The 21,269-nt window shown below is 54.9% G+C and overlaps 2 protein-coding genes and 1 long non-coding RNA gene across 4 annotated transcripts in view; 2 read left to right on the top strand and 1 right to left on the bottom strand.

Annotated features, from left to right (window-relative positions):
* The window catches only part of Eif4a3 (eukaryotic translation initiation factor 4A3), a 9,715-nt gene extending 2,586 nt beyond the window's left edge, over positions 1 to 7,129 (top strand). Inside the window, exons 3-12 of the mRNA XM_033767812.1 lie at positions 414 to 480; positions 896 to 958; positions 1,510 to 1,642; positions 1,809 to 1,889; positions 2,328 to 2,469; positions 2,778 to 2,916; positions 3,774 to 3,889; positions 6,532 to 6,639; positions 6,715 to 6,842; positions 6,932 to 7,129. Coding sequence (XP_033623703.1) covers positions 414 to 480; positions 896 to 958; positions 1,510 to 1,642; positions 1,809 to 1,889; positions 2,328 to 2,469; positions 2,778 to 2,916; positions 3,774 to 3,889; positions 6,532 to 6,639; positions 6,715 to 6,842; positions 6,932 to 6,948 — 994 coding nt within the window. The 3' untranslated portion in view covers positions 6,949 to 7,129. The remainder of the gene's footprint in view (positions 1 to 413; positions 481 to 895; positions 959 to 1,509; positions 1,643 to 1,808; positions 1,890 to 2,327; positions 2,470 to 2,777; positions 2,917 to 3,773; positions 3,890 to 6,531; positions 6,640 to 6,714; positions 6,843 to 6,931) is intronic.
* A 3,814-nt stretch (positions 7,130 to 10,943) lies between these two features.
* Gaa (glucosidase alpha, acid) overlaps positions 10,944 to 21,269 on the bottom strand; it is a 14,791-nt gene continuing 4,465 nt past the window's right edge. For both annotated transcript variants that reach the window (XM_010618563.3, XM_033767804.1), the window contains 14 exons: positions 21,125 to 21,243; positions 20,911 to 21,042; positions 19,990 to 20,100; positions 19,195 to 19,308; positions 19,028 to 19,112; positions 18,456 to 18,573; positions 18,040 to 18,173; positions 16,472 to 16,623; positions 16,128 to 16,276; positions 13,230 to 13,371; positions 12,734 to 12,883; positions 12,265 to 12,429; positions 11,896 to 12,048; positions 10,944 to 11,563 (listed from right to left, as the gene is read on the bottom strand). In XM_010618563.3, the coding sequence (XP_010616865.1) occupies positions 11,504 to 11,563; positions 11,896 to 12,048; positions 12,265 to 12,429; positions 12,734 to 12,883; positions 13,230 to 13,371; positions 16,128 to 16,276; positions 16,472 to 16,623; positions 18,040 to 18,173; positions 18,456 to 18,573; positions 19,028 to 19,112; positions 19,195 to 19,308; positions 19,990 to 20,100; positions 20,911 to 21,042; positions 21,125 to 21,243 (1,784 nt within the window). In that variant the 3' untranslated portion in view covers positions 10,944 to 11,503. The remainder of the gene's footprint in view (positions 11,564 to 11,895; positions 12,049 to 12,264; positions 12,430 to 12,733; positions 12,884 to 13,229; positions 13,372 to 16,127; positions 16,277 to 16,471; positions 16,624 to 18,039; positions 18,174 to 18,455; positions 18,574 to 19,027; positions 19,113 to 19,194; positions 19,309 to 19,989; positions 20,101 to 20,910; positions 21,043 to 21,124; positions 21,244 to 21,269) is intronic.
* Positions 20,310 to 21,269, top strand: part of LOC117287359 — a 3,034-nt gene continuing 2,074 nt past the window's right edge. The window contains exons 1-2 of the long non-coding RNA XR_004518657.1: positions 20,310 to 20,351; positions 21,079 to 21,261. This is a non-coding gene — a long non-coding RNA (uncharacterized LOC117287359). The remainder of the gene's footprint in view (positions 20,352 to 21,078; positions 21,262 to 21,269) is intronic.

Genomic DNA, 21,269 nt, shown 5'->3' with positions numbered 1-21,269 from the left:
GGGATGGAATCCAGGATCTTGTACGTGCTAGGTAAGCATTCTGCTACCCCCAGCCCATATTTGCCTTATATTTTAAAAGATTTGCCAGTTAAATTTTTAGAGGATAGTTTTACTCTAAAATCTCAGAAAACATTTATTTTTATTTGAAGGCAGTGGCTATAGATCTGTGAATCTCTTGTCTGGAGCAGAAGCCGCATTTATTGTCCTCATCACCTGTAGAGATGTAGAAGTCACACTGCTCGAGTCCTACCTCCTTGGTGTTGGTGTTGGTGATGGTGGGAGGGAGGGGCATCTGCTTGGAAGAAGCTGCCCGAGTGCTTCTGGAGCCAGGCCCTTGAGTGCTGCTGTGCTCAGGGAATGAGAAGCTCGCATGGGCCCTTCCTCTCAGTCCCATCTGCCTGCTTTCTTGACAGGTCTCAGTCTGGCACGGGCAAGACAGCCACCTTCAGCATTTCAGTCCTCCAGTGTTTGGATATTCAGGTGATTGGCCCTTCTCGGTGAAGTGCTCTTCATTCCTCGGAGAGCTTGCTGTCTTCCTTCTGTACCGAAAGTGTTCAGACAGTGTAAAGTCTAGAATTCTGTACTTGTACTAACTCAGCATTTGAAAGAGTGTCTTAATTGCGTACTAGTATCTGAACTGTTATATGTCAAAAATCCCTTTTTGTTTAAACTGGGAAGGTTTTTAAGTTAGGGAAAATTCTTGTCTGCGCGTAGGAATCCTAACGTGTCACATTATTCTGCTGGATTTACAATTTGAACCACACTAAGATTTGCTTATGTCCATTAGAAGTCAGAAGTATAGTTAATAAGGATAATACTTAAAGTAGATCTGGGTGTGGAGTTCTGCAGTCCACCTTAGAAATACTGAGGATCCTCTTTTCTGATTATTCACCAGGTTCGAGAAACACAAGCTTTGATCTTGGCTCCGACAAGAGAGTTAGCGGTACAGATTCAGAAGGTGAGACAGTTAAAGATAGTGGGATCCTGTTTGCCAGTCAGTGGTATTCACTTGTAAAGGACCCGATGAATGATAATGGGATGCTGTTTTTCTGTTCTCTCCAAATGTTTTTCTTGATTCCTAAATATTTTTGCAGTGCTGTGGTCATCATGAATTTACTGGTTTACATTAAGGCATTTTTACTGAAGCGTGTGTGCTTTTGGTGGTTGTTTTCCAGTCTTATAAATGTAACTTTTTCAACCAAAATCCACTTTAATGATTATTTTATACAAGGTAATAGAAGGATATAAGGTGTTTAATTGTGGGTTTTGGGTGAATAGAGTTATAACTTGTATATACTTTTTCTGTGGTTAATATGTATTTTGTAATAAACCAGCAGAATTGACTTATTTTGGAAGAAAAAGTAAAAGGAGAAACATGTGAATTCATAAGTGGCACACATAGCAATTGTTGGTCCATTGTGAACTGGGATAGAAATGACCTCCCATTTGGACCATTCAGATGTGTCTGGCACTGTAGTTCCCTGGATATGAGCCTGTATTTTGATTCAGGGTCTGCTCGCCCTGGGAGACTACATGAATGTCCAGTGCCACGCCTGCATTGGGGGCACCAACGTGGGAGAGGACATCCGGAAGCTGGACTACGGTCAGCACGTGGTGGCAGGCACACCAGGGCGCGTCTTTGGTGAGTGCACTTGGTATGGGTGAGGAGTGCCCGGGGGAATGGGCATTTCCCATTCTGTGTGTTGCCACTGTACCTGGGTTGCTGGTAGGACAGGAAGAGCCCGAAAGCCTGAGAGGGGCTCTCACCCTGGAGCCTGAGGTGTGACTATCTTAAAATCTATTTGTAGATATGATTCGTCGCAGAAGTTTAAGGACACGAGCAATCAAGATGTTGGTTTTGGATGAGGCCGATGAAATGTTGAATAAAGGTATGAATAACTAGAACTAATTTTCTACTGACGTATTCCTAGCTCTTAAGCTTTAACAGTGCGAAACAAATATGTAGCTAATGAAAGTGTTCTAAATATAGTTAGTGTTTTCTTTGTGGAAAACAGTTGTATCTTGGGGAGAATTATATAAACTCACAACTTTGGTATTTTTATGGTAAGGGTTTATAAGGCTGATCACAAGCACAGTAACAGATCTGGGATTGCAGCTTGTGTCTGGTGGGTTAGCTTTGACAACTGTGGAGTTGGGATGCAGCTCCTAGAAATGCCGTATTGATTAAAAGGAAAGAGTATTCATGTGTATATTGGTGAGTTTGTTCTGAAACTATAGACCTTTTAGAGACACATTTAACCAGGGAGCAGTGTGGTTATTCCCTGCGTGCAGGCTTAAAGCTGCTGTCTGTCTTGTCCTCCACCCAGGTTTCAAAGAGCAGATTTATGATGTGTACAGGTATCTACCTCCTGCCACACAGGTGGTTCTCATCAGTGCCACACTGCCCCATGAGATCCTGGAGATGACCAACAAGTTCATGACAGACCCCATCCGCATCTTGGTGAAACGGTAGGGGGACCCTCTTAATTTTCTTCTGTGGAAAACCAGCTTTCATACTGTTCTTTGATCCATTAATTCCAAATTTTAAAATGAACTGTTAGGACTTACTTGTTATCAGTGTATTTTGTGGAAACACAGTCCACGTAGTATGATTGTGAGATGTCCGGGTGAATCCAAGATGTCGGTTTGCGTGGTGGCGGCGCTGACAGGATGCTGTGGCTGGGCGGGGCTGTGGGCCATCCCTCGGGAGATGTGTCTCCAGAACTAAGTTGTGGTCGGAAGAGTCACATGTAACAGGATCTGTTTTTGTCCGCCAGTGATGAGTTGACCCTGGAAGGTATCAAACAGTTCTTCGTGGCAGTGGAGAGAGAAGAGTGGAAGTTCGACACCCTGTGTGACCTCTACGACACCCTGACCATCACTCAGGCCGTCATCTTCTGCAATACCAAGAGGAAGGTGTGTGGGCTGCTGCAGTGTCCTTGTGGGGCACTGCCGGGTGGGTCTCCAGGACTCAGCTGAGCTTCTCTGGAAAGGGCAGCACCACGTGTTTCGGCTTTGTGGGTCTAAGATCCCTATGTAAAAGCAGCCGTGCTGTGTAAGTAAAGGGCCTGGTTGTATCTCACTAAAACATTGTAGAGATACCTCGGTTCACGGATGCTTTTGTTTGCAGTTTGGTTTGCAAACATGCATTTGGCAAGATTTTGTTTTTGTTTGCAAACTGCATTGGGTAACAAACACAACTGTGGCCATCTTTTCCAAAATCATAGAACAAATTAAGCTCATGAACTGAGAAACTACTATATTAATTCTGGGAACAGTGGTGTGTGCCTGTAGTCTCAGCTCCTTGGGAGGCTGAGACAGGAGGATCACTTGAGCATAAGAATTCAGGGCCAGTCTGAGTAACAGCAAGGCCTCCACTCAAAAGAAAAAAAAAAAAAAAAGATTGATGCTGGTCCTGTCCCTAAAGATTTAGGTATCATGAAAGTCCCGGTGATGCTGGGGCAGGCAAGGTTGAGATCTGTTGGCACCTGCTAAGAGGTAGAGGAGCAACACTGCATTCCTCAAGAGTTTCAGATTTCACACGGGGATTGTCAGGCTCTTCCCCTCCAAAGATCGCTTTGGTACAACTGGACCCTGGTGTGTGCTGGGTAAAAGCAAATGTGCCACACATCCAGTTAGTATTAGTCGGGGTGTCCGCAGCCGTTTCTTTGGGAGTGTTTGTCTTGGAAGTACTCTGCATTACCATGCAAGTAATGGAAGTAAGATCTCGAGGGCACATCTCTGGTAGCGTCTGCTGACTTACTTGTCCTTAGGTCGACTGGCTGACCGAGAAGATGAGAGAAGCCAATTTCACCGTGTCCTCAATGCACGGAGACATGCCCCAGAAAGAGCGGGAGTCCATCATGAAGGAGTTCCGGTCTGGCGCCAGGTAGGTGGCAGTGATGCTGGTTGGGCTGACTGGGCTGTCTTGCGTGCTGTGTGCTGAGTCCCTTCTTTGCGTTACCATAGTTGCGGCCCCCAAATGCCAGGAGCGGAGTCTGCCCTCCTTGTACTTGAGGTCCAGGAGGGCAGCCCCTGGTGAGTGAGGAGCTGCCGCAGTGTTAGGTTGAAGGGTCTGGCTAGTGGCTTGGTTGCTGTAGTTTGAAGTGTGTTAATTTGTTTCTAAGTAAGAGGGTATTTTCTGTTTCTCTTTTTTTTATAGTTTGATACCATGGTGGTCAGAAAACACCATGTGTGAGTTCAGCCTTTGAAATTTCTTCACATTTGCTTTGGCCTAGCTTATGGTCCCCTTTTGCAATTCTGTGTGTCCTGGAACAGATGTGTCCCATGGGATCTCAGTTGCTGGCCCTTTTTCTTAGCTGCCGGCATCCTTCCATTTCCTGTGTTGCTGGTTTTGCCACAGCAGAATGCAGTGGATGCCCCAAGGGTTTGCTAAGCGAGGCTGTGGGTACAGACTGGATTTACTGTCTGCAGTGCCTCATCTATAGCAGAGCCTGTGCCCCTGCTGCCCTGCCTGCACCTTGGCCTCTTTTTCTATCCTTTTCACATCCTTTGGTTGCAGATACGCTTTTTAGAAACAGCAGCATATATTTCAGTGTTGGTTTTTTTGATCAGTAATCATAATTGTATAAATGGAGCCCTTAATCTGGTTTCATTTAATGTATTTCTTGATTACCTTATGTGAGTGCATTTTATTTATCATCTGGTTCCTTTTTGTGTGTTTGTGTGTGTGTGTTGTGGGTATGGGAGTCGAAACCAGGGCCTTTGCATTGAGATACAGTTCCTGCCTTTTTCACTGTGCCTGCCTTGCAAGCGCAAGGTCCTGAGTTGGATCCCCATCTCTGAGGGTGGGGGGAGAACCAGACTATTCCCGCTTTTTTTTTTACTTTTATTTTGAGACACAGTCTCACTGCATTGCTCAGGCTGGGCCAAACACGAGTCTCCCAGGCCTGTACCACTGCACCCGCTGAGATCTTTTTTGCATCATGTAGTAGTTACCTTGGGTGTAATAAGGATTTCTTTAGACTTAAACACGTTTGCTACTCTTCTGTTTTTGCTTCATTTCTGAACTCTCACTTGAAAGTGCTCACAGGAGTTTTTGTGCCTGTGAGGATCCTGCTCTAGATGATGTGAAAGCGGCTCCTTCGATGTCTTGGAGGAGACCCTCTGGCCTGCTGTGGTGGAGTTCCGGGCAGTGCGTACTTTCTGCACTTGAGTGAGATGGCCCCTGGCCTTGGGCCTTCATTGTTCTGGGATGGTCAGCTGCCGATCCAGCTGTTCCTTTTTAAAGCAGGGTCTGTTATAGGCTGCTGTGGGTGGGTTTTCTGTGTTTCTCTTGAGCAGCTTTTACTCTGCTGTGTGTTCATACGAGTTTCGTCCTGCCTCCTGTGGACATGTGCAGGACTTTGGGGCTCTCCTGGCCTTTCTGCCTCACCCACTGCTTTCCTCAGGGCTCAGGACTCCCACTGCATCTTTGCCTTCCCTGTCCTGACCCCCCCACCCCATAATGCTTCCAGGGCCTCTAGGCTACTTTGGCCAGTAGAAGTCGAAGTCTTGCTATGTGTGTAGCTTATATTTGTCAGTAACTGTATTAAAATAGATAAAAAGAAGTGAAGTTGATTTTGGTGGGGGCGGTTTGAGACAAGGTCTCACTATGTAGTTGAGACTGACCTGGAACTCACTATGTAGCCCAGCCTGGTTTTGAGCTCACAGCGATTCTCCTGCCTCAACCTCCCGAGTGCTGGGATTATAGGTGTGCACCACCACGCCCGGCATTCTTAAAAGTACTCAGTATGTCATCCTTTCAACATATAATCATCATTAAAAATGTTATTGAGCTGTTGTGGTGATGCATGCCTGTAATCCCAGCACTCGGGAGGCTGAGGCAGGAGGATCACTGTGAGTTCAAGGCTAGCCTGGGCTACATAGTGAGTTCCAGTTCAGCCTCAACTACATAGTGAGACCCTGTCTCAAAAAACCCAAAAGGGGGGGGCAGTGGCTAGGGATGTTGCCCAGTGCACAGGTCTTGGGTTCAGTCCCCAGTACCATGTGTGCATGCACGTGTGCGCACATGCACACATGCACAGAGAAATGAGATACTTTTGTGTCTTTTTGTGCTAGGTTTTCAGAATCTAGTATACATTTTACATGCATCTCAGTTCGGTGAGAGCAGCCCTGGGGCACGTGTGGCGCTGGCCTGTCAGATGTTAAAGCAAGGAGGGAGTTTTGTGGGGTGAATTTACCTTTGAGGCGAGTATAACCACTGAACCCAAATCAGTAAGGTAAAAGCTGCTGGGTTAAATCAGAGTATTTTTCCCAGTTACTGGACTGGGACTTCCTTTTAAATACACTGCTGTCCTAAAAGGTAATGTTTTTTGTCAGAGCCTAGGACCCAGGTGACCAGATAGACCAAGTGCCCCCACCACAGGGCTTTCTCTGCCATCCCTAGCACCTTGCAGGGTCAGAGAGGCCTCAGAGCGCGGTGGGATGGTCTCGGGCCGAAGCCAGGCCTGGAACTGCCCTTGGTGGTGCACAGGTCCCCTCTCACCTTTGTGGCCTTTACTTCCGCAGCCGCGTGCTCATTTCCACAGACGTCTGGGCCCGGGGGCTGGACGTCCCGCAGGTGTCCCTCATCATCAACTACGACCTGCCCAACAACAGAGAGCTGTACATACACAGGTGGGCCGCCTGCCCTGCCCTCGGGACGCGTGCCCCCCCCAGTCAGGGTGCCAATCGGCTGTTTGATTCCTGCAGAATCGGGAGGTCGGGTCGCTACGGCCGGAAGGGTGTGGCCATCAACTTTGTGAAGAACGACGACATCCGCATCCTCCGCGACATTGAGCAGTACTATTCCACGCAAATCGACGAGATGCCTATGAACGGTAGGCGTGAGAGGGCGCCCTCATGGTCTCGGGCTGTCGGTGGGACTTCGCTGTATGTGATCCCCTCCGCCCGCTTGTTCCTCTTTCAGTTGCCGATCTGATCTGAGACGGTGCTCGCCGGTTGCGTGTGTGTTTGGAGACGCTTCGGGTAGCTCCTGACTGGGGATCCGTGGACCCTTCTCACAGCCCCTCCAGGAAGGCTCCCCGGCAGTTCTGCCACCTTTCTTATCCACGTGTAAATAATGCATTGCTCTTTTTTCATTAAATACGTGAACATTTCCCATAAACTGCAGTTTACATTTCATGTGGTGTGGCTAGCTCTTCTGGTAATTTGCTCAGTTGTCCTGGGAAGCCTGTTCCGCCCCTTCGTCACATTTTATGCCAGAACTAACTTGAAATTTGAATACTAGCGCTAGAATTATGAAACCTAGAAGAAAACAAAAATGATTTTGGGCTTGACAAAGATTTCTTTTAAAGGATATAAAAACTGATTACAGAGTGGGCTCATTGAGACTAAATGTGTTTTTACTCTCAGAAGACACGAAACCAGGCCACGTGTGCCTCTGACAAGGGACCTACGCCTGGGATCTGAAGGTGCCTTGGTGTGGGAGGCAGGACAATGGTCCGGAGAGTCCTGTGGCTCCGAGGGAGAAGTCCTGCATTACCTTAGGCTGGTGGTGGGGAACCCATGACACGTGCAGCACCGAGCGTCAGACCTTCAGGTTTCATCGCAGCATTGGCACTTCGGCCAGTAAGTGGGTTTTCAGTTGCAGCTTGGGCACTCAGTCTCTAAAAGGTTCGCCATCACTGACACATGAATGCACTTTTCGCTCATGGGAACACTTAGAATCAGAGCTATTGCTTCGCTTCAGTTGGTCTGGGCGTGGTGTGACAGAAGGGTCTCAGGAATCCTCTGCCGGGTTTGAGGAAGAGGCGGTGATCCCGGGTCTGGGGGTGGCTTCCAGAAGGGCGTAGCTGCCAGTCAGCAAGGGACAGCTCAGCCCTGACTGTGAGAGATGGAGTTCAACAGCCGCACGAGCCGGGACACAGACGAGGCTCCAGAGGGAAAGCAGCCTCACAGGAGAGCCCCGATTTTAGCTGCCGTAGGTGAGACTCCTGACAGACTTCTCACCGATAAGACTGACCAAGTAAGAGTTTGTATTTTAAGGGCCTAAAATTACAGAAATATGGCAAGAATAGAAAATCTTTTCTAATTCAAACAGAACTGACAAGTGGCAGAAAGTTTGAACAGATCTTGCCAGAGAATGTACATGGATGGTGGTAATGTGGAAAGATGTCGGACACCATCAGCCAAGAGGGTGGAAGTGGGAACCACCTAGTTACACCCGCAGTCACTGAACAGTTGTAATTAAAGAGGCCCCTCCGAACACGGGCATGAGCACGAGGTAGCTGCCACTGTTCATGGTGGGAGTGTGAACACCTCCTGTAGGAGCCGATCACCTCTCCTCTAGAGTTCGTGTGTGGAACCACAGGAGCCAGGAGCCAATGCTGGGGGCCACCGGAGGTGGGTGACAGCGGCACACCCACCAGCTACTAAGGAGAGCAGAGGCACTGTCGTGGATCAGTCTCCGACTTAGGCTGGGTGATTCTAGTGAGACAAGTTCCATTTACGTGACCTAGCAAAGGCAGACGACTACCGCAGAGCAGGAGCTGCCAACAGATGAGTGGGTGGGCAAAGGCCTGGGACCCTTGGGATGGCACCGGCACCATGCTAGTCACAGTCCGTGCTAGTCACAGTGCCAGCCTCACGGACAGACCTGTGTCAGAACCGCTCGGCTGAACTCCAAACATGGCGGGTGCGTGGGCAGCCCAGACCAGTGATGGCAGACCTGCTAGGGCCAAGTGCCCAGGATGCAGCTCCAAACCCACTTGTCTGTCGCCAAATGCCAACACTGCAATTAAATCTGAACACTGAGGTGCTGGCGGTGAAGCCTGTGACAGTTCCCACCCAGCAGGCCTGTGTGAGGACCCCCATGTCGTTGGGTTGACAAGCAGCTCCACCTGGTTCATACACCTGTTCAGCACACTGTCTACTGATCACAGCTCTGTAATGGAGACAACAACAAAGACAGCTCCGGTCTGCTGCAGTAGTTCTGTCTGAGGGCATGGCAGGTGCCCGGGCAGAGCGCAGCTGTGAGTGGAGGCAGGTCTCGCCACAGGTCCGGCCTGTGGACGGCGGGCTCCATCAGCCCCTTACCCGGCCTTCCCTCTGGCCCTCACCCGACAGCTGTGTCTTACAGGGCCCGAGGGACCGCTCTAGCTCCTCTAAGCCCCCAGCAGGGTGAGACATGAATAAGGCCATGGCTCCCACAGTGGCCACCAGAGGGCTTCTCTGTGGGTGACCTCAGGGATGACTGATGGCTCTGTACTGAGGGCCTGCCGTGGGCAGCACCCTGACTCCTGGGGAGCGGGGGTTGGGATGTGCTCCGAACATGGTCACTGATACAGGACTGGTTTCTATCCCGGCTTCCCCATCATCCCTTGCTCAGGAAAGAAAGGGATGCTTATGGTAGTTTGTACCAATGTAAGGGGCAGGGGAGACAACCCACCCCAGAACCAGCTTTACAACCTGTAGGCCCCAAGCAGCCTTGAGTGCTGCAGGACCCTTGTGAGAAAGTTACTGAGCTTTATTCCAGCTCGGAGCCCTTCTGAGCCCTCCGGGAGCCTCTGCACCAGGTCCAGTGGTCCCTTGGTGCTAGGATGTCTCCACCTGAGTGAGTGCTACTGTGTAGCAGGACCTGTAGCAGATGTGGCTCACAAAGGCGGCATAGGCATACTGGTGCCACGCATGTATGCATCGTGAGCCGCTGTTCAGCGCCCCTTAGAGGATGGAATCTGTACCTTATCCTGCCCCTTCCTGCACAGGTCACTGGCCCCATGGGGATGAGAACTCCCAACATTCCTGCAGGGCAGGGGCAGTGGCCAGTCACCCTTCCGTGGCACAGGAGGTGAGGACATGGATGGCCAGTCCAGCCTGGCAGTGGCCACTGCGTTGTCAGCACCGCCCAATGGTCCCTTATCCTGGGATCCTGGCACTGTCAGGGGCGGGGTGTCCTCAGCCACTCAGGCCACCAGTGCTGCCCAAGGAGGGACCACTTCCCTTTCCATTTTTTTTCTCTAGGGGTACTTTCCCCCCAGGTACTGGGAGATGAACCCAGGGCCTTTGCATTGAGTTATGTCCCCAGCCTTCTCCTAGTTTTTTGAGACAGTGTCTCATTAAGTTGCCCATTGAGGCTGGAAATTGCAGTCCTGTAGCTCCAGCCTTCCAGAGCACTGGGATAACAGGCGTACATCACTGCTCCTGGCGCCACCTCTGTGTAACGCTGCACACAGCAGGGTGCAGAGATAAAGTGCTATCCGGTTCTTACTGCTGTGCCCTTTTTTATATGATCACTGGGACATGAGGTCACATGACCCAGAGGGTCCACACAGGCAGAGTGGCAGGTGGGGCTCGGGACCCAGCCATGAGTGAAGACCGGAAGACAGGCACGGCTGCCTGTCAGGGTGTGTGCTCCCAAGTCATTACCTTTGACGCCTGATTTTCCACAGGCTGTGGAGTAAGGACAGGCCCGTCTCTGACCCCGTCAGTCCTGATGACAAGACAAGGTGCTCCGGCCAGCTCGTGACCCCAACACAGGGCGCCTCTTCCTTTCTGCAGGCTTGCCGGGGAACCTGGGCCGGAACTTGTCCTCCCCTCACCTGGGACAGATCTGTGGCAAGGCCTCAGGCCCCACTCCTGGGAAGCCCCTTCTGAAGTCCCCATGTCCACACAGCCCCAGGCCCCGCTGGACATTTTCCAGTCACCCTAGGCACAGGTATGCAGGGAGGTGAGGGAACACAGGGATGTGAAGTGATGGAATTTCACGTAACGGGATGTGAGGTAGGGTGAGGGCACGAGACCACAGGGACCTGAAGGGGGCCATGAGGACGTGAGGTGACAGGGACATGAGGGACGTGAGGTGATGGGACATGCAGGGTGCTGCCTCGTCAGGCAGGCAGCAACACACCAGGGCCCTCTGGTGTCTGCCGGTGGCCCTGGGACACTTCAGGGCCCTGAAGCCCCGAAGGACTGGCAGGTGCTAGTTCCAAAAGTCCCTTTTATTAACCATAATTATACTTCCCAGGCAGCAGCTTCTCTAGCCTGTGGACTCCACAGTGTCACCAGCTTTGTCCTTGATTGGGTTCACAGCTGCTGGCTTAACCCTGGCGTGGTTACAGTGTCTGTGTTCTGGGACCACCTTCTCTGGAGTCAGGGACAGAGGGCAGTGGTGGCAGCCGACACTCAGCACATGGTGGGGGCTGGGGCGGCCAGCCTCGCCTTATGATGTCCTAGCGCAGTGGCTGAGGGCACTGACAGGGGTGTGTGTGCGTGCGTGCATGTGTGTGGTGTGCTCTCAGGTAAGGTAGACCAGTGCTGGGCTGGAGCCATCTCGGAGGTGTGTGTGTGTGTACTGACAGGGGTGGGTGGGTGTGTGTGAGGGTGTGTGTGTGTGTGTGTGTGTGTGCTCTCAGGTAAGGTAGACCAGTGCTGGGCTGGAGCCATCCCGTGCTTGGTGTCTCTGGAACCAAGGTGCTCAGGAACCGTAGCTCTGCCTTGCCCATCTTGCAGTGCCTCCCTGGCAAGATGGGCACTGCCGCCACTAGGCCCAGCTGATGCAGAACTGCTTCCCCATGGACAGCGTGAAAGGGACTGTCAAGGTCTGGTTGAGAGAGAAGGGATCCTGAGCCCTGGACAGCTGTTCCCAGACGCAGTGCATGGCCACCGGCTGCTGCTGTGTCTCACCTTGGCACTGCGTGGCTCAGGAGGCCAGGTACCAAGTGAGCAGCTCACTGCCGCCACAGTCACCCCACTGCCACCCAGATGTGGATATGGGGAGCACTGAGGTCCTAGTCTTCCCCCCAGGACTCTGGGGTCCAGGCATCCTCCGTATCCACCATTTGAGCTGGGTGGCACTGGGCCACCCGTATCCCAAGCACTTCCCTGAAGCCACCCTGAGGACAACAGCCCCTGCTATTTTGCCCTCTTTCTTGCCTTGGTGTCGGGGCTGTAGGTGAAGTTGGAGACAGGGACACTGTTGAAGAGGACCTGCTGGGGCGCTGTGTCCACCCCGAGGATGGTCACTTTCCTCAGCTGCAGGGCGGCCCCCTCCCTGGTCAGGCGCACCAGCTGGTTCACAATGGTGTTCTGGCCGGCACAGAGGCAGAGGGAATATAGAAGTGACCGCAAACAGATAAGGGTAGGAACCCCCCCAGAGCAGGGACCCTCCAGTGTTCCAGGGGACCCCTCTGTGGACGTGAAGAGATGGGGCACCTGGCACAGTCCCCCACCTGGGATCAGGGTCCATCTGGTACCCCTGCCTGGCACCCCTCTCCCCACAGGTCCGGGAGGTCTGGGACTCACATTACCAGCCAGGAAGATGACCTGCGTGTAGGCCCCACGTTCCAGCACCCCAAGGCTGTCCCCATCATCCCAGAACAGTTCCCCATAGGCCTCGCCACTCGAGTTCAGCGCCACAGCAAGGGTCATGGGCTGCTTGCGGGACTCTGTGGTTGTAAGACCAGGGCCCTAGGTAGGGGGTGGACATGTGTCATGGCCTTGGTCCTGGTGGAGGCCTCCAGGACGGGCTACAAGGAGACAGGTGTGTGGGATGGCCGGTGGTGATGCCCTGGCCAAGGTCAGAGGTCATGAGTCTGTCTCTATTTCAAGGATCACCCATTCTTCAGGAGCTGAGGGACAGAGCGCTGTGCCCTTCCCCCTCCCACACACTGGCTCCCTGGTCTCCTCCTGGGAGAGGCACCTCCCCCAGGAACCCTGAGCCCGCTGGCCCCACCGGTGTGCACACCCCCACCTCACCATCCAGCCCTGGTACCTGCAGAGGTATGATGTACCCAGCCCGCAGATGGACATTGATGGTGTCCAGGGGGGCCGGAAGTGTCACCCACTGGCCCTCACTGTGGATGGTGGGGCTGGGGGATGCTGGGGGCGGAAGTGGGAGGCCGCCCAGGGCCTCTACTGGTACCTGGAGGGAAGTGTCTCATTAGAAGGGGCCCAGGCAGCACCACAGCCCCCGTACTGTACCCAGACCTGTGAAGCCCGGGAGAGACAGGCTGTGTGACCACAAGACATTTGGTGGGACAGGTCCAGGGCAGTCAGAGGACATCCAGCGTAGCTCAGCGGCAGCTGTGGGAGCCTGGGGAGTTACCCGCACTGGCCTGATCCTCTCGTGGAAACTGTGGTCACTGCAAGGAACTGACGGGTTGAAGCGGGCGGGGGACCTGCATCTGGCTAGGATTCACGAGGTGGCGCACCGCGGTCCAGGTCAGGAGTGCACCCCCCTTCCAGGTCTTGGGGTCTCCTCCACTCACCATCTGCAGGTCATACCACGTGCCCGAGGGGAAGTAGCCGGTGACTTCGGTCTTCCCGGGCTCAAGCACAGGCGTGATGAGCAGGGCTTCCCCCCACAAGAGCTGGCGGTCCACGGTCCAGGTGCTGGGGTCCTTGGGGAACCTTCAAAGAGGGGTGCGGGCATGTGGGCCAGGGCGGCCAAGACAGAGACGGCCTGCAGGGCAGCTCAGAGTGGACTGGAATCCCCAACTCTGGGGGGCGGGGGAAGCAGAAGGCTCGGGTTACAGTTGCAGGGCGGGTTCCTGCTGACCAGGTCCACCAAGAGCCTAAAATAGCCCTGTGGGCCACCCTCAGGGTGGCCTCCATCCAGGCCTGGAACCAGGCTTGTCTGCCCGAAGCCACCTCAGAAGGCCTCCCTTATCTGCACTGTGCTCATTTCTCTTTGACTAGCAAAATTGTGATGCATTTGTCTGACTACTTGGAAAAGCACAAAAACCTACCAACAACCCGGAAGAAGCCCCACTGCTGCACGACCAAAGGGCGCTCTTTTTCACACTCATTTCCCATCCGTCTTTCCAGTACACCTCTCACTCAGAGCACTGTGCCGAGGTGACTTTGCATGCATCCCATCTCTGCTCCTGGGAACCCAGGCGGCTCCCCATGCCCGGCATCACACTGCCCTGGGGACACCAGTGCTGATGATGTCTCGAGGCCAAATTTGTTTGGAGAATTACATCGCTGACAGCCACAAGTGTGCCCCTTGTAGCCCTGTGTGAATATGCATTTGAAAATCTTCCATTCCTGCACCCTCATTTTCATTACAATTTCTCAGGCCAAGTAAACAGTGCCTCTGTGTTTGGAAACACGTTTCTCAGAGCGATATCAATGACAGTGGTGGAGTGAAGGCCTCAGCCTCCTCCTCCTCATTAAAAACAGCAAGAACACAGGCCAAAATGGCAGCCTCGGCCTGTGGTACCCGGAGACGGCCAAGGGCTCACACAACCCAATGAGCAAGCGTTTCTTCATGGGTCTCGGTGAGAGAAGAGTGCGGAGCCTGGCAGGGGCAGCTAAGGAGCCCCCTGCCCGCCATGCCAACCCCCCACAGCTCCCGAGGCCGCAGAGCACACAGGCTCCGGGCGGTAACTCAGCTGTGTCACTCAGCAGTCCCCAGGCAGGAGCAACAGCACAGCCAGGCTTGGGGCACGCGGGGAGCCTGATGATTAGAGCGGACCCCAGTGAAGCCAACAATTACGACACAGGCAAAGAATCATGCAAGTGTGGCCCATCCCTGGGGGACGTGAGCAGTGACAGGAACCAGAAGCCATTCCCGAGGGGCTGGTGTTGCTTTAGTTAGCCAAAGACCAAGTCAGCCTTTTGGGTTTTTTTTTTTGTACCAGGGATCGAACTCTGGACCCTGTGCTTGCAAAGAAGGTGGCAGAAGCACTGAGCTAAATCCCCAGCGCCTCTTGGTTTTTTCCCAGTACTAAGGACTGAACCCAGGGGGCACACTACCACTGAACTACCTCCCCTGCCCTTTTTATTATATATATTTACATATATACACATTATTTGTGTGTGCAGTGCTGGGGATGTCTTGCTAAGTCACTAAGTTGCCTAGGCTGGGTTCAAACTTGCAATCCTAACCCCAGAACTCTGGGACTTTAGGCATGTGCCACCACGCCTGGTTTATTTTGATTCAAGGTGCTGGTCTCAAATTTGGATCCTCCTGCCTCAGCCTCCCGTTTATCCAGGATTATGGGCGTGTACCACCATACCAAGACAAGTCAGCTATTTTAAGGACATCTAAAGAACAACAGGAAAGCATCAGAACATGACTCAGCAAAGAGGAGATACCCAGAAGGACACAAACTTTTAAAAGAACCAATTTTGAGAAGAGTACGACTGAAAGAAAAAATTCACTAGAGGGGCCCAAGTACAACTTAAGAGCAAACAGGAAAATCAGTGAACCAGCAGATAGGTCTATCTGGACTGCACAGACAAACGAATAGAAAAAAAAAAGAAAAAAATCAACAGAGCTTTAATGCCAAGGGTGCCAGTGTACGTGTGAGGAGAGCCCCAGATGCAGAAGAGAAAAGGAAAGAAATGTTTGAAGAAATAACAGATGATCAAAAAAGGGGTTGTGCTCGTTTCTGCAGCGGGGGTGTGCTGGGTGCACACTCTAGGCTCTTCGGAGCCTCACCCCAGCCGCCCACCTGCCCGTGCTGTGCACCTTCTGTACTGGGAGAACTGCTGTCCACTTTACTGACGGAGTCTCATCTGTTTGCCACTGCGATCTACGTTTTGAAGTTTCAACTTTTTTCTAGCCAGAGACTTTAAGTTGCCCTTTCTGCTGAGTGGCGTAGTCCTTCTTCTTTAAGAGTTAAACCTCCTTCCTCTTGCTCCAATGCTCAGAAAGCCCTCCGCCCCGCAGCATGGGTAAACGGTCACTTCTAACCTGCGGCGTTTTGTACAGCTTACTTTTGATGCCTAACGCTTGATTCTTCTGGAGCTTCCATTCATGTGGTGCAAGGAGAAGGCACCGCGACATCTGCAGAGAGCTGACGAACCTTTCCACCGGAGGCTCTGTCCTTCACTCGAGGACTGTGCCCAGTCCTGGCTGGGGTCACCTGCTGAACTTCTGCTGCCCTCCCCTGCCCCACGGGGACCCGTCACGCCTGTCTCAGCACTGCCTGCCATCGGGGAGGCTGGGTCGGTACTCACTGGTCTCCATCCCCGCTTTCCACACCCTGAACACCCTGGCCCTGAGCTGCGATCTGGTGAGGCTGGGGGACAGTTCGGCCTCACTCGGCCATGATCTGCTCTGGTTCCAGAAGCACAGCCCATGGCAGGACGGGTGCCCCAGTCGGCTCCTACACCCGAGTACTGCGGGAATCGCTCCCCGGGCCCAGGTCACTCACTCCAGGAAGAGGGGTCGGGCGACGGTCTCGCCCCTGACGTGGGCACCGTGGAACAGCGTGTAGAGGTAGGGCAGCAGCGCGTAGCGCAGGGCGAAGGCCCTCCTCATGGCCTGCTGTGCGGGCTCGCTGAATCTGTACGGCTCCTGGGGCTGTGCGGGCAGCAGGGCAAAGGGGCACCTGAGGTCCTGGTCCCATACAGTGGGCGCCTCAGTTGCCCTTTGGTCACCCAGTGGGGAGGACAGTGGGTTGGGGCTTCCGTGGCAGAGACAGGATTTGCCAGGGCAGGTCTCAGCATGGGGGGACCCTCCTGACTCAGGCTCCTCCCCGCCCCCCAGCGGCCCTACCTGGCTGTGCAGGTCGTTGTGGTTGCGCATGAAGGGGTAGAAGGCTCCCAGCTGGGTCCACCGCACACACAGCTCCTCCGAGGTGCTCCCCACGAAGCCACAGATATCCGCCCCGACCAGGGGCACCCCCAGCAGGTTAAACAGCAGGATTTCTGTGGGAACAGGTGACTGGCCTCAGGCTGTGCAGCTGGGCCAGTTCAGGCCAGGGAGCCGGACAGATAGGCTTGTGGAGCTGCCAGAGGTGCGGCTCCCTCTGAAGGGTCAGGACGGTGCTGAGCTCTGTGTCTTCCACTCAGGGCAACAGCCATGTCCTCCGGGGCACTGCTTCCTGACAACGGGGCGGGGGAAGCAAAGCAGAGCCCCACATGTGAACCAAGTCCCCCACAGGATCAAGTCCTAACCCCCAGGACAAGGAATGTGACCTCCTCTGGAAACAGGGTCTCGGCAGATGGAACTGAGTGGATCTGAGGTCCGACGACTGACACCCTTAGAACAGGAAGCCGCCACGTGAAGGACTCCAGGGCTGACAGCTAGCGAGCGCGACCTGCCCACACCTCATCTCAGACGTGTGGTCCCCACAATGCGGGGGTCGTCCTGTCGTCGTAAGCCCCAGCTCGTGGGAACCTAGGAGGGACAGTGAGTCCCTGGCTCTGAAGGGTGGACAGGTCCAAGGTCCTCTTGCGCAGTGTGGCCCTCCCCACCACTGCCACTGGGCTCGGTCTCCTCCATCTCCTTGGGCTGGGAGCCAGCGGCAGGACAGCACCTCTTCTGGGTGACCACAGCCTGAGCACTGCATGCCCGCTGCTCAGCAGCACTCAGGGCTGGTAGGCGCTAAAAATCAAAGACCTGGAAAGGCCTCTGCAAGGCGGCTCCAGACTGTCCTTGTCCGCCACACCTGTGCCAGGCTGAGGAGGCAACTGGCTGGGGCAGAGCAGCCAGGACCTTCTGGAAGGGGGCTCGCTTCTGAGAGAGTGGGAGGTGTAGCCCCATGGCCCTTAGGTGTGCAAGGAGCAAGGTCCCCACTATTTAGAACATTTCAGAGGGTCCTGGATCCTGGCCCGGCTCTTCTAAGCTGCCCATGGTGGCCCGGCACCCCTCACACCCTAACCTGTTTTCCAGGGGTCTTGGCCATTTCCAGGCCTAATATGAGTCAACCCCATTAAAGCTCTGCGAACAGAAATCAAATTCCTCTTCACAGGGTGGAGCTGGGGCTGAGATGCCCAAGGGCAGGGGTGTCCTGTGGGCTGAGCTCAGATCCACTTTCCTGCAGCTCAGGACACGGTCACCAGAAGGGCAACTGGGAAAGGGAATTTGGTGGCTTTTTGGTCAGTGGCCAGGGTGAGACAGAGACACGGCCACCAGAAGGTGTGGAGGGCGGACCAGGTGAGCTGGTCCACTTGCACAGGTGTGCAGGGCTAGCGGGTCTCTGGCCCACAGGACTCAGCAGAGGCTCCCAAGCCACCACTGCAGCATCTGAGCTGTGCAGAGCCCAGAACCCAGCCCAGGCAGAGCTCCCCGTGAAGGAGCCCCCCTGCCTCCCCTCGCAGTGCCTCAAGACGGGCTCTCACCTGCCACGGAGTAGGAAAGCTGCTCCCAGTTGCTCCACACGTCCCCTGTCCAGTGGCCGGCAAACCGGCCGTGGCCAGCAAAAGTTGAGCGGGAGATCACAAAGGGGCGTGTCCCCCGAGCCTGCACCAGGGCCCTGGGCGGGAGGGGACAGCCGAGGGGAGGGGCTCACTGGGAGCAGAGCACCTGGCCATGGCAGTGGCAAGGCAGGGCCGGGAGAAGGAACTGACACGCAGCGGTGGGAGTCAGCCATGCCCCGGCCAGCAACCCCAGCCCGGAAGCAGTCACAGGGCTCTTGTTGGCACAGGAAGGCGCCCAGGCCCTGGTGGCCCCAGTGGTCAGGGCGTCTTCCTTTCTCACCGCACCGTGAGCTGGGCCCCTCAGTACCCTGAGCTGGGCCAGCTCCCACCAGCCTCACCTGTTGGAGGCCATGGCTCCCATCAGGCCGTACAGGTTGTGGAGGTTGTAGTGCGTGGACAGGAACTGGTGGCTGGAGGCACAGATGGTGGCTGCCTGCAGGGTCCCCCCGACCACTCCTGGGAGAGAGGGGCCGGTTTGCATGGACTTCCCCCTTGGGAGGGCGGGCGCATGCACCCTCCTGCCCGCCTTGTTCTGGGAGTGCTGTGCAGTCACTACATATTCAGGCGTGACTCCTGGGGTGGCCCTCGGGGTCTGAGCACGTCCCTCTGCTGTCTCCACCACTCGCACAGACAGGACGAGGTGGGTACTGAACACTGGGCTCTGCAGACCTCCAGCCAGCATGCCTCATGTCACCCGAGCCTGAAAGCCCTCCCCTGAAGCCGTGGCTGTGTGACCACGCCTGGTCCTAGGCTGCATCACCCCACCTGGACCACAACTGCCCGGAGTTCCCGTCCCTCCCCTTCAGGTGCCGCCGCCCACTGCTTCTTAGAACTGAGAGCGTCAAGTCGCAAGTCCCAGGTGTGAGCCATTGACCCCCAGGGGCTCCCGAGCAGGAGGATGGGGGCTCACCTGGCACATAGGGTGGGTTTTCCAGCTCGTTGTCTGGGCAGCCATTCTCAGAGCCCCTCACGAAGTTGGACGGTTCATTCATGTCCTGCAAGAGAAGCCCAGGGTGCAGAGGGTGGGGCTGGTGCCCACAGGCAGAGTCAGGGGTGCTGGGCAGAGGCCGTACTTACCATCCATATGCCGTCAAAAGGCACCTGGGCATGGAACTCAGACACCATGTTCTGCCACCAGTCAAGGGCCTCGGGGTTGGTGAAGTCGGGGAAGGCAGTGGGTCCAGGCCACACCTGGACAGTGAGAGGCCAAGGGGGAGACTCGGCCCCGGCCAGAGCCTGCATTGGGGTCCTGTGGAGTCTCAGCCTCCCGCAGGGTGGAAGCCTCACTACTGATGGCCAAATTGGCAAACCAGACTGAGGCCCCGAGGTAAATGAGTGAGTCCCTGCCCACACTATCCTGACACAGGGCCTGACGGGCCTCACCCTGGGAGAGCCCCAGGCCACCCCACACGTCCAGCCCGGGTGTGGACAGACCAGGGAACTGCAGTGTGGGGAGAAGCATGGTGGAGACCCTCACTGGGGCTGCTGCTGACAAAGACCCACTCAGGCAGCGGGTCTCCCACATCTGGGGCATGCCCGGCCCCTCCCTCAGCGGTGGTCCCCCTTCCTCTTAGCTTGGGCACACCCTGGACTCTGCTGAGATCCCCATGGGAGGGCGGGGAGCTCTCAGGAGGCCCCCAAGACCTCACCAAAGGTATGCAAAGGTCATGCCTGGCAGGGCCCCGCTGCCCATGAAGCCTGAGGCCCCCTGATGAACAATTCCAGGGTGTCCCTTATCGGAAACCCCTGCTGCCAGCGCCTGGGCCTTATCCCACCCACTCTGTTCCACTGGCCCCGACATCTCTGAAATCCCAGTCTTCCTCAACAGCTACTCTGCTCTCCCTGCTCAGACCCTCCAGCTCCCCAGCCTACCTTGCCAATCAGTGGCTGCCCGGTCTCATTGGTGATGAAAACCCGCCTGCGCAGACCTTCATCGTAGGGTCTGTAACTGCCAGCAGGGCCTGAGCTGCTGATGCCAGGATCCTGGGAGGGGGCGCAGAAATGGGTCAGGATGAGAGAGACGTGGCCCAAGTCCATCTCTAGGGGGAGAGGCATGGGCCGTACACGTGTGTACATGCAATGTCTGCCTGCACAGTGGTGGTGGGGGAGTGTCGCTGGACGGGAGTACTGCCTTTCCTCTAAGCCTTCCGGGGTGTCTACGGTGACTTTAGAATGTTTTTAAGTGACAGGGTGTCTGACTGTTGCCCTCATGGGGGCAGCCATGACAGATACAGGTAACTTTCACGCCGTCTAAACCTCTCAGCAGACAGATTTACTCTTCTCAAGGGGGTCTCCTGATGGTGGCTGTCTGGTCTTTTCAGTCCCTAATTCTGGACTCCTTTGGGTAGGGCCAGGCCTAAGACCCAGGCTAGACCAGCCCAGAATCACATTCCTCCCACTGTGGGTAGAGGCGCGGGGCAGGATGGCCTTTGTGCTGTTACTCAGTCCTGCCCTTGCTCACCACTTCCCACACAGACAGGAGGGGTGAGCAAGGAGATGCATCTGCTCCCCCGTTCAGCTCCTCCAGCCTTTCCCAGCTTACTGTGTATCCCTGCCTTCAGCTTTAAGGCAGTTCAAGTAACCCCAAAACCAGAGATTCCAAATAATGCAGACTTAGTGGAGACCAAGTCTATACCTCCCTGATGTTCCCTCAGTATCGGAAAGTCTCAGAAGACGCCCTTGGCGACCAGGGCCATGGCACAGGCACCTGCCCTCCCCAGACCCAGGCACTGCCCTAAAGGAAGGGAAAGGGAGGCAGGGAAGGGAAGGGCTGGAGCGGGGCGGGGCACTCACCACAATCATCATGTACTTCCGGCCGCCCTGGTGGAGCTCACGCACGGTGGCTGGGAGGTCCGCAAAGCCATCCCTGTTGAAGGTGAAGTCCCTCCGTGCGTCCATGTAGTCCAGGTCGTTCCACTGCACATCCTATGGTGCAGTACAGGGGCCCCCGCTGACATGCAGGAGCTCCGCTGCCCTGTCTGGCTGCCCCTGCTGCACCCTCACTTACCAGGGGAAAGTGGGCCCTGGTCATGTTCTCCACTACCTGGCGGAGGATGGCAGTGGAGGAGTAACCCCAGCGGCACAGGTGAAAGCCCAGGCCCCAGTACGGCGGCATGAAGGGGTGCCCTGCAGGCCAACAGCACTGTGAGTGG

Source organism: Fukomys damarensis, unplaced genomic scaffold (genome assembly GCF_012274545.1).
Source record: "Fukomys damarensis isolate Sample0158 unplaced genomic scaffold, DMR_v1.0_HiC HiC_scaffold_23, whole genome shotgun sequence".
In the NCBI taxonomy this organism is placed as follows: Eukaryota; Metazoa; Chordata; class Mammalia; order Rodentia; family Bathyergidae; genus Fukomys; species Fukomys damarensis.
The sequence above is the reverse complement of the archived record's forward strand: the minus strand, read 5'-3'. Positions and strand labels throughout refer to the sequence as shown.